Consider the following 11,830-nt stretch of genomic DNA (forward strand, 5'->3'; position numbering starts at 1 on the left):
AAGGAAAGGAAAGGAAAGGAAAGGAAAGGAAAGGAAAGGAAAGGAAAGGAAAGAGGGAGGGAGGAAGGGAGGGGAGGGAGGGAAGGAGGCAGACTGGCTGGCCTGGCAAACTACTTCTGGAAATCAGGCAATGAAAATCCTGTGCTTCACGAAGGTCTTATCATCACAGGGCCTTGCAGCGTTTTGCTGCACTGTAAATCAGTTACCATGAACTGGAAGAAAACTTAGCAGCCACTACCACAGTGAGCTCTAGTGGCTCAGTGGTTGGAAGCTGCTCGAGTAACCTGAAGGCAAGAAAAAGAAGTGCAATCTTTTCCCACGTGACTTATCACCTCCCAAAACCCACTGAGGGACAGCTATGAGTCAGTTCCTACACAACGGCGATGAGTTAGTTTTGAGACAAAAATATTAAACCGAAGAGAGAAGCTTTGAGCCTTGCAGAAGCAGGCTGTTTGCTGCAAGCAGCTTTGTTTGATCTGGAGAAAAATGGAAAGCAACCTAAATGCCCAACGTCATGAAGACGGAATAAACTGAGGCTGACTGCAGATAGAATATTTTCTGTCAGTTAAACCCCACCCCTACGTGACTCTTCACAAGCCTAGCTGGATCTCCAAAATATGTTGTTGTTGTTGTTGTTGTTATTGTTGTTAAATATATTACTGAGTGAAAAAATCATATGTCACGAAACAATCTGTACAGCATTCCATTTTGTAAACACCGAACTCGGGCACTGGGCCACTCGCGACGTCTTCAGTCACGTGTTTACAGGTAGAGCTCAGAGATCTTACATGTTTGGTGCCAGACCACAATCGTAAAGCAAGTGCTATACTACAGCAAGACTCCTGGTTTCATTTGTTCCCTGCTCATAAAAAAGTCAGTGTTTACACCGTTGGGGGGTAGGGTGTTTGGATTTTTTTTTTTTTAATCTTTCACTGTTGTTGTTGTTGTGAACGTCAAGTCAGAACCAACCCATAGGTGACTCTCGAGCCAGTTTTCAGAGGCAGTAAACTGTACAGGGGTGGGGGTGTGGGGAGATTGCCCATCATTCCCCCACGGAGCTAGCAGTTGTTGAATTTGAACCAAGGACCTTTATGTTGGCAGCACAATTCCTTACCACAAAGCCACCAGAGCTTCCTGTTTACATTGGATTCCTGATTAGATTGTAGCTTGTTGTGTTTTATGAAGAAGTTTGGAATGCTTTCAGAACTACCAAAACGCGACACAGAGACATGAAGTGAGCATGTCGTGTTGAGCAAATGGTGCTGTAGGACTTGGTTGGCACAGAATTGCTAAAAAACCCCTCTCCACTGGCGCAGTCTGAGACGAGCCGCACCGTGAACCCAAAGGCTGCGTCTCTAGGGGTTTGGGTCCACCAGTGGCCCCAGGGAGAAAGATGGGGAGTCCCTCCCCATTTAGATTTACAGCCTCAGAAACCCAAGGGAAGGTCATTCTGAGAGAGATCTGACTTGAAGTTAATGAGTTGAGTTTTGATCCAGTTTCCAAGGTTATAGAGTCTTACGGAGGAGAGAACCCGTCTTTCTCCTGTGGAGAAGCTGCTGGGTTGGAAGAGGTCACCCATTATTTAGCAGCACTACACAGCCATCACACACTGTGCCACCAGTTATGTTGTTATGTTCCATCGAGTCAGAATCAACTCATAGCTGCCCCTCCGGCAGGTTGTCAGAGGCAGTAAATGGTACAGGAAGAGATCTTTCTTCCTCAGAACAGCTGGTGGATTCGAACCATGTGCCTTTGGGTTAGTAGCTTAGCTCCACTAGGCCACCAGAACTTCTTATGAATCTATAATTTAAAAGAAAAAAAAAAGCAGCAGTATCTCCAAAGTTCCATGAAATGAAGCATACTAATTTTGCTTTTACGTTTATTCAAATGCAAAGCCCTATTTACTTGAGAAGATTTCCACTGAACCCCCATCACTGTCCACCTGGAGACAGGTGCAGGATGGTGAGGCAGGTGGGGAGGAAGGAGGTGTTAGGTGAGTGGTAATGTTTCTATTTTTAAATAAGGAGAATGCATGTATCAGACATTGGGTGAGTTGAAACCTTTGTAGAAAGGTTTGCAGAAACCTTTCTTTGTAGAAAAACCTTCATATCTCCAGGGATGGCTCCAGGCCCAGCCTGGTCCTCCAGGGAAGGGCCCCCTTAGAGGCCAGTCAGGAAGGCACCCCGTCCCCAGAGATAGTCCTGCCTTTACCATGTGCCACTTATTGATTAACTCCACCCTTGAGTACTGATTTCTTTTTATTTCCTTCCCTAGGAAATTGTGGCCATTAAGGAGGCCTACCAAAGGTGTAAGTGACCTTTTGTTCTGACTCTAGATAAAGAGGGAACATTCATCTCTCAAAGCTGACTAGTGGGGACCAGGGTGCGTGGCTGGAGGGCGGGGGAGGGAAGAGTCATTGCTTCGGGGGGCCACTCTGTGACGAGGGAGGGGAGAATGTAGAAATAGAGGATGGCAATGGTTGAACAGCTCGATACCTGTAACTAACATCACCATGTTGAAGAATACTAAAAATGCAAGTTATTTATTATATCTATATTTATAAAAATAAATGAATAATACCTCTGGGAAAAGAAAGGTTTAGCTTTCTCTCCTCCGTTTTCCTTCCTTGGAAGTATTTGACAGGAGCCTTGAGTCAGATGTCAAGGATGATACAAGTGGGAGCCTGCGAAAGATCCTGGTGGCCCTGTTACAGGTAAGAGTCAGGTGGTCTCACCGCTTCATGGCGCCATGATGGGAATGGCAAAGCATGTATTTCCATCTTTATTAAGCATGTTGAAGGATCATTCCCCCATGTTCCAACAGTCCAGCTATGGCGAGGTTACCTTATTAGGATTTCATCTATAGTAATAATCTGCGAGGTAGTTTGCAATTTATAATCTCTTTTTGTTAATGAAGTGTCTCACTGAGCATCACCAACCAGTTTGCCAATAGCAAACTGAGGTCCAGAGAGAGTGAGTAACTATCCCAGGTTCACACAGCTCAGGAGCCAAAACCAGCTCTTTCAATGCCAAAGGCGACCTTTCACAATACAACTCTCACCTCCCGGTTTCTCTGGGTAAATGCAGAATCCTCACCAGGAGATCAGGGCATTTGGGATTGGCCCTGGTAGGACGCCAACCCTGGTCCCTAGCTGGACAGCACCTGGGACAGCACTTGTGCACTCATAAACACACCATCTTCAAGAGCTTTGTGTGTTTCCTCTGCTTCATTCCTCCCAATGTGGCCACGCTCGCAGCACAGAACAAGAGACAAGGCTTCCACTGCAGCAGGATGGGGATGTTGGCTTTCGCTGAGAGTAACAAATCCCACAAACCCAGAGCCTTACAACAGCCCAGACAGATGATCACAGAGCTTCCACGGGTCCTGGTCTAGGTGCAGGTCAGCGGGATTTTATTGCTTAGGGTCTCACAACACAGGATGGAATCTAGGTGCTGGCCAGGACCGAAATTTTCATCCCAGGCTCAGCCTCCTTCCAAGCTCACTGGTGGTGTTGACATATTCATTTCCTTCCTGAGGGCTGAAGGCCTTGCTCTCATGCTAGCTGTCAACCAGAGATCACCATCGGTTCACAAAGATCTTTGGTTTCTTTCAAACTCACAAGAAGCTCATCTCACTGGCTTTTCCCATCTGCTTCTTTCACTAACTTCTCTGATTAGATCAGGCCCACCCAAAAGAAACACTTCAGTTAAGTTGACTAATTAAGGCCTTTAATACCGCCCACCCACTGCTGTTAAATAGATTTCAACCCAGGAGCCCTTGAATGAATGGGCTTCCAAAGCTATAATTCTCAACAAAGGACTGACCTTCCTTCTACCTCAGAGCCTCTGGTGGATTCAAACTACTGGAGACACATAGTCTTTTAGTTAGCTAGAGATCTTAATTACATCTGCAAAAATCTCTTTTGCAATATAATATTTCATAAAAGTAATCCCTATCATTTTTGCTATTGTAGCTCCCACTCAAGGGAAAGAGATTATACAAAATGCAGGCCACTGGGGGGAATCATTTTCTAGTCTGACCTCCCAAGGGTTCAGATGAGACACCAAGAGAGAGAGCTCTGCACGACTGTCCCCGTTCTTCTGCAGGAGGAGCCTGGGCGAAGAAACCACTATTTTAGAAGGAGGATTAATGGGTCTTCAGTGATCTCACCCTAGGAGAACATCACCAGGTTTCTACACTCTAGTGAATGACCTTGGTTTCTACCAAAAAAAAAAAAAAAGAGAAAGTGTTCACGGGCAGGACACTTCTGTTTACACTTTGCCCAAAAGAGGGCAGCAAAGAGCAGGCATTGCTCGCCAGGTTGCACGACGCTCCAGGCCACCTCTCTCAAGTTACCCCAGGCTTCTGCCACTTTCTCTTTTTCTTTTTTGTGGTCAAGCAGCAACTCAAGCAAATAACTACATGTGGATTTTTTTTTCTAGGCTAATCGTGATGAAGGCAATGACGTTGACAAAGAGCTCGCTGGCCAGGATGCCAAAGATCTGTATGATGTAAGTGGGAGTGCCAGTCCCAGTGAGCGCTTGTCATTGCCATTGTTATCTTATCAGCATTATTCTCAACAAGTTTTCTTTTGCCTTCACGTGGAGGAGGTTTGCTGGGAAAGAAGAATGATCTTTTAGAAGCAAAGAAAGGCTTAGCTCTTTGAAGTATTTCATATATATGTTGTTGCTGTTGTGTACCATTGAGTCAGAACTGACTCATAGTTGACCCTCCAGCAGATTTTCAGAGGCAATAGGAGACTGACCATCTTTCTCCTGCAGAGCAGCTGGTGGATTCGAACTGCTTGCCTTTAGGTTGGCAGAGCCACTCATTACCACTAAGCCACCAGAGCTTCCCATTTGTCTTCTAGTTCACATGTATTTTATAGTTTCCTATACTCCCATGTGATCTACAGACTCCGAAAACCTGCTGGAAGGTCAACCAGGACTCGGTTCTGATTCAAAAGCAATGCGTTTGAGTATCAAAACTTACTACAAAGTTACAGTAATTAGGACAATGTATTGGCATTTGTATATCACTTGACTCAGGAGTGGCATCCACTTCCGAAATAGCTTGCCTCTGGAAACCCTATGAACCTGGAGAAAGGATGAAAGTTATATAAGTTGTTCAGGTCTTTCATTCATAGGGTTGCTATGAGTTGCCTACAACTCAATGGCACTTACCAACAACAACATGGAGAAAGCTCAGTTGGCCTAGTGGACAAAAAGTGATGCTACCAAGCCAAAGGTGGATGACTTTAATCCACAGCCCTCAGGCCTGTTCTTAATTGGTTTTGGTCAAACATCCTTCTAGGTTGTATAGCCCTGATCTGTCCACTTGCCGTACAGAGGTAACTCATGGTTGCTGTGATGCTAAACACTGTGACACTGATGTGTCAAATGCTATAGTGGTTACCCTTGGTGGACAGTGTTTGGTGGAGCTCCCCGATTAAAACAAGCTTGGAAGCAGGAGTGGCATCCACTTCCGAAATAGCTTGCCTCTGAAAACCCTATGGACCTGGAGAAAGGATGGAAGTTATACAGGTGTTCAGGTACTTCGTTCATAGGGTCATTATGAATCACCTACGACTCGATGGCACATAACAACAACAACATAGTGAGGTGCAATGGGGAAATACAGTTCAATCATTTTTCAAAAGATTTTTCCAACATGCTTACATTTGTTCCTCAAGGCAGGGGAAGGCCGTTGGGGCACTGATGAGCTTGCCTTCAATGAAGTCCTGGCCAAGAGGAGCCTCAAGCAGCTCCGAGCCACCTTTCAAGCCTATCAAACGGTGAGTGATCAAGACTAAGTTCCGGTCACACCAGAACTGCCTCTTGACATATTTCTTAAAAACGCCAAGGTCCATGAGAAGGACAACAGGGATCCTTTACCACAATGGTTCTAAACTGGGGCTGACTTCATCCCCCAGGAATGTATGATCATGTCTGGAGACATTTTTAGTTATCTTAAGAGGATGAGGAAGGATTGGCATTTAGTGGTTGGAAAACAGTGATGCCACTAAACATACAATACACAAGACAGAGCCCCACAATGAATAATCTTGACCCAAAACATTAATAGTGCTGAGTTAACTCCCCAAAGGTAGGGGCACTAAGTCTGAGGAACCCTGCTTTCTAGCACATACTGGAGAGACAGAGAAGCAGGACAAATTGCTTTAGAGACAAGAGATCCAGGTTCAAGTCCTAGTTATACCACTATTGGTGGTCCAACCTCTCTACGTTTTAGGGAGCATGATGATTGCTATCCCAATACTCACTGCATCCTGTTAAGAGTTCAAATAAGATACTTACCTATAAAATGGCTTGACTCAGGTGCACCTTTGTCTTTGAACTGATGTCCTTGCTCTATAGCAGTTTGCAGCTGTCCTTGACAGCAGATTTCCCCAAAGCAAAGTGTCTTCTGGTTTCTTGACTGCTGTTGTTACCATGTATGTTGACTGTGGATCCAAGTAAAGGGAAATTGTTGATAACTTCAATCTTTTCTCTGTAGTAATATTACCTATTTGTCCAGTGGTAAGAATTTTCTTTTTTTGATGTTGAGAAATGAATAAGGATAACATAAGAAGACTTGATGCCTTTGAATTATGATGTTGGAGGAGAATATTGACAAGTCTGTCTTGGAGGAAGTGCAACCATGATGCTTCTCAGAGGCAAGGATGCTGAGACTTCATCTCACATGCTTTGGGCGTATCATCTTAAGGGGCCAGCTCTTGAAAACGGACATCATGTTGGGAGAGGTGGAGGGCCAGAGAGAGAGAGGAAGACTCTCAAGGAGTTAATTGACACAGTAACTGTAACAATGGACTTGAGCATGATAGATCTTGAGGATGGTGCAGGACAGGGTGAGATTTAGATAAGTCACTAGGAGTCACGGTCAACTCAAAGGCATCTAACAACAACCTGTAAAAGGCTCAGAACTGTGTCTGGCACAGGTTAAGGAACAAATATTTGCAATGATATTTCATGTACAGTTGGGCTAACAGTGCCTACATAAGAGCAATGGGACATACCTAAAATGCTGTATTACTGGAAAATCTAATGTGTTGACACTAACTAGATGAGTTAGCTATTAGGAGGTACTCAGTGATCAGTCATTCCATGAAAAGCAACTTTTTGTTCCAAAAGGCCTTTGAGTGGCATCAGATTTCCCATCACACTCCACATCACACACACACATACCCCTCTGCCCCACCCAGGTCTCCTGTTTTATTTTTGTAGAGGGTTTTTAATGACCCAAAGCAGTTCTTTGTCCTGCCTCTCATTTTCTCTCCACTACAATGCCTTAACCAGAGCGGAGGACAAGCTGCTATTATAATACAGAACTGCACAAGAGAACTTTGTGGTGGGGAGACGCCAGCTGTAACTTATCAGGACCACACAGCAAGTCAGTAGCAGAGTGGGTGCCTTCTCCAAGATCCCCCAGCCTGGGCTCCCACCTCGGCCACAGCTGGCCACTCCCCACTCGAAATAGTGTTCCCTATGTGCTGCCAGCAGATGAAAAGACAATAAGGCTTTGGAATTTTAGCATTACTGTATTTGAGCCTTGAGCACCCTGTGCTTTCAAATTGTGCCCAGAGTCAAGATCAAAGGCAGCTGACTGCCTGGCCCCGGCCTGAAGCTGCTTTGTGACCAGGTCCTCTTCCCACGTGATGAGGGCTGTTGCGGGGATCTGCAATCTAGGAACAGCTGTCATTGATGATTTCTTATAGATCATGTATGTGATCAGACACGCGCGCGCGTGTGTGTGTGTGTGTGTGTGTGTGTGTGTGTTTTCTAGGTCAATAGTTCTCAAAATTAACCCCCACAGCAGCATCAACAGCACTTGAGAATGCATTCACAAAACCCCAAGACCACCTATTCTGATTCTGACCCCGACAATCCTCCATCGGGTGTCCAAGGCTGTAAAACTTTACAGAAGGACACAACCTGGAAGGCTCGTTAAAGCCCAGATGAACTGACAATGGCAGCCAGGCAGGTTCTGAGTCCTGGAGGCCCCTGTGAACTGCAGAGCGGAACCACACTCCATGATTTTCAAAGCTGTGATCTTTCAGAGAGGAGCTCTGGTGGTACAGTGCGTTGTGCATTGTGCCTGAAAGGTCAGCGGTACTAATCCACCAGCCGCTCTGAGGAAGAATGACATGCAGTCTCCTCCAGTAAGGATTTCCGGCCTCAGAAACCGGATGGAGGGTCACTATGAGTCGGCACTAACCCAGGCACAGTGGGTTGGTTTGGGTGGATGACCTCTTGGAAGCAGACCCCAGGCCCTTTTTCCAAAGCCTCTCTGGATGGACCCCAAATGCTGACCTTCCTGTTAGCACCCAAACACTTAATTCTTTGTGCCACCCAGGCTGCCCAAAGCACAGATATCAGGATCCCAAACACATAGAGTCTGCTTCCACAGATTCAGGGGGCAACGGAGGCTGTTTCACTTCCGACAACTTCTCAAGGGAGCTGTGGTGGCATAGAGCCTCCTGTCCCTGCATTCTCACTCACTCATTGCCAACGAGCAGACCAACTCAGAGCTGCCAGCCCCTACACACACACACACACACACACACACACACACACACACCGGGGGTGGGGTGAGGGGTGTTGCAGAGGCCGTGAATTGCACAGGAGGAGACTGTCCATCTCTCTATCAAGGAGCAGCTCGTAGGTTCCAACTGCTTGCCCTTGGGTTGGCAGCACAACTCCTTACCCACTAAGCCACCAGAGAGCTATCCTGCATTATTGTTGTTATGTACCATCAAGTCAGAACCAACTCAAAAGCTGACCCTCTGGCAGCTTTTCATAGGCAGTTTAACGCCACAAGAGGAGATTGTCCATCTTTCTCCCATGGAGCAGCTGGTGGATTTGAATCATGTGCTTTTGGGTTGCAGCCCAACTCCGCAGGGACCCTGAAATACTAGCACAAGATCACAGTAGTGTATAATGTAGCATTAAGTTGTCCTGCCATGGGGTACAGTTTGAATCTGGGTGACAAAAGCTCAGGAGTTTTGCCTTTTATTTGGCCTCTGGGCAGGAACTTTAACCCCTGACACAGTCAATCCTTCCCCAATCCACTGCTTCCTGTAAGATGACTGTACTCCTCAGTTTAACAAACATGAAAGTGCTTAAGTCACCCCCATAAACTACAACTCCGTTTTCCAAATAGAGGTCACCATAAATCACAGGCGCACGGTTGTCGCACATGCCCACTTCACCCTGACCCCATCACGCTCCTCACCACTCCTCCCTCACCTCCTGCATTCCCAAAGCTGCTCCAGAGTTTCAGGCCCAGGACCGATGTGGCAAAGTCAGAGGGCACAGGGCGCCTTGTGAGCTCGCTGCCAGCATGGGGGAGCCAGGAATCAATGTGAAAAGAAAGCAGCATCCCCTGGTCTTCTAACCACCTCCTTGATGTTGCCAGTGAGTCAATTCCAAGGCCAAGTGTGCAAGAGTCAAACTGCAAACTGTGTGCCACAGGATTCCTGTGGCTGTGCTTCCGGAAGTAGATCTCCAGTACTTTGTACCCAGGGACCTCTGGGAGGGGGGGGGGAGGGCACAGGGGTCTCAAACTGCTCACCCTTCAGTTAGAAGCCAAGAACATTAACCGTGTACTGTACTCAGAACCTTCAACCTTCTTATAGGCATCTGGAAGGGTATCAGAGTCAAACTTGCTCCCCAGGGTTTTCAGTGGCTGATTTTTCACAAGTAGATCGCCAGGCTTTTCTTCTGAGGCACCTCAGGGTAGACCTGAACCTCCAACCTTCTAGTGTAACCGTTTGCATCACCCCAAACTCCAACCCTCCCACCCACACCAGAGGCAGCCATCACTTTCTGCTTAGCCAGGGGCCTTCGAGGCTTGTCTGGAATCTGCCCTGGTAATGTGTTTAAGGATGGAGATCAGAAAATCTGATTCTATGCAAAGAACCTCCCCTCCCTCGCCCCCCAAGGAACTAATTGTTCCAGCAACCAGGTGAAAAGCCTGCCACTCTCAGATGAGAGGGAGATAGTTTGGCCAGTTAATTCTTTTCACATTGTGCTCCAGGGACTACAGGGAGGCAGCCAACAGAAACAGGCTGGGGGAAGAGTGAAGGTAGAAGAGAAGTGCACCCCTCTGTTGCCAAACTCTCAGAAGCCCACTTCTCATTGCATTGTGAGTAGTGACCCCTGGAGTCGTGTAGAGAAGAGGCCCTGAGAGGGCAGAGCCATGGCATCCAAGCCCAGGACGCTGACCAGGAACCAGCACCATCCCCCAGACAGCTCCGCTCTGCTGTTTTTATCTGTTTTGCAGGCTGAGAGGCCACAGAAAAATGAAAAACATCAGCCTGGCCTTAACAATAGAAACAGAAAGTGCTTTAATAGAGTTTTCGTAAATGCAGACCCGTGTGAACATGCTGTCCTCCTGAAATGGGATCTCAGACTACAGAACAAGGACCTTGTTTATTGGAAAGTGATACCACCCCCTCCGGAAACCCTGATTCCGTCCTTCAAACCCCAGAAAGACTAGGGCAGCCAAGGACTGGAAGGCCCCCCCAAGCTCTTTCAAATGGGGGGCCCCTCTTCACATGCCTAGGTCTGTAGGGATTATTAGGTAAAGCTTCGTTAAACCTAGACCCTTCTCCCCGCTTCACATATATTGTGCTTGCACTGAAGAGCCTGCTTTGTGTTTTTCAACATAAACCACATGAACGCCACTGACGGCTCCAATTATTTATAGGCATCAGTTATGTCAGAGCCTCAAAAAGATCATTTCTAAGAAGGAAGTTTGAGTATTTCTGAAGCATCACTGCACTTCTCCAAGCCAAGGACAGTCCTCGTTCCTTATTTGTCTGCACTGAGCTTGTCTCGGGCAGTATTTGTGTTAAGCACAGTCACAATTTACTCTGAACTCCAGTTTCTGTAAATATTTGCAAAGAAACCCAGTGTGTAATGCCACACAGAACAATATGCAAGCCAGTGGTGAATATATGAACGTTTGGAATTACTCTAGAGTAAAGAAAAGTGGTATTTTAGCATGCTCGGCCTCCCAACTCCCAGCTTGTACTACCCTACTTTATTAGATAAAGAAAGGGGAAAGTTAGAGCAGTGCCTTGCCACAGCTCCACAGCCTCCACGCACTGTGTGTACCCAAGTCCCCGAGTCCCAGGACAGAGGAGATGGAAGAAAGAAGTATTAAATTGACATCAGGTCCATTTTGACCCCAGGGTAGAAGTGTGCACCACATGATTTTCAATGACTGACTTTTTTTCTTTTAGATGACCAAGCCTTTCTCCTGAAGTGCCTCAGAGTGGATTTGAACAGCTAACCTTTTTGATTAGTCATTGATCACATCCTTCTGCACCACCAAGGAACTCCTTAGCTATACACACATTCTCCTAGAAAGTAAGACCTGTAAAAGGGGTGAAGGGGAAACCCATCTCAGTCAGTTTAAAGTCTTTAAGCTGACAGTTTAAAGACTAAGGTGCACCTAGTCTTTGGCACCTAAGGTGCTCCTAGTATAGTATTTTCAATTGCTTCCTATGTATGTGAGAGTTAGAAAATAAATAAGGAGGACAGAGGAATCAATGCCTTTGAATTGTGGTGTTAGAGAAGAGTACTAAATGTCCCATGGACTGTCAAAAAACCAAGTCTGAAGTGCAACCGGATTCTTGTTAGAGACAAAGATGGTGAAACTTTGTCTCACGTACTTTGGGCATGCTATCAGGAGGGACCAGTTTTTAGACAAAGGGGTCATGCTAAGGAAAAGTAGCGGGTCAGAGGAAGAGAGGAAGACTCTCAACAAGATAGATTAACACACACACACACACACACACACACACACA

At 46.3% G+C, this 11,830-nt stretch overlaps 1 protein-coding gene across 1 annotated transcript in view; it reads left to right on the forward strand.

Annotated features, from left to right (window-relative positions):
- Nucleotides 1-11,830, forward strand: part of ANXA13 (annexin A13) — a 57,888-nt gene that overhangs the window by 37,117 nt on the left and 8,941 nt on the right. The window contains exons 5-8 of the mRNA XM_006879465.1: nucleotides 2,275-2,308; nucleotides 2,634-2,713; nucleotides 4,443-4,511; nucleotides 5,693-5,794. Coding sequence (XP_006879527.1) covers nucleotides 2,275-2,308; nucleotides 2,634-2,713; nucleotides 4,443-4,511; nucleotides 5,693-5,794 — 285 coding nt within the window. The remainder of the gene's footprint in view (nucleotides 1-2,274; nucleotides 2,309-2,633; nucleotides 2,714-4,442; nucleotides 4,512-5,692; nucleotides 5,795-11,830) is intronic.

This window comes from Elephantulus edwardii, unplaced genomic scaffold (genome assembly GCF_000299155.1).
Source record: "Elephantulus edwardii isolate Elephantulus edwardi_28Jun2011 unplaced genomic scaffold, EleEdw1.0 scaffold00003, whole genome shotgun sequence".
In the NCBI taxonomy this organism is placed as follows: domain Eukaryota; kingdom Metazoa; phylum Chordata; class Mammalia; order Macroscelidea; family Macroscelididae; genus Elephantulus; species Elephantulus edwardii.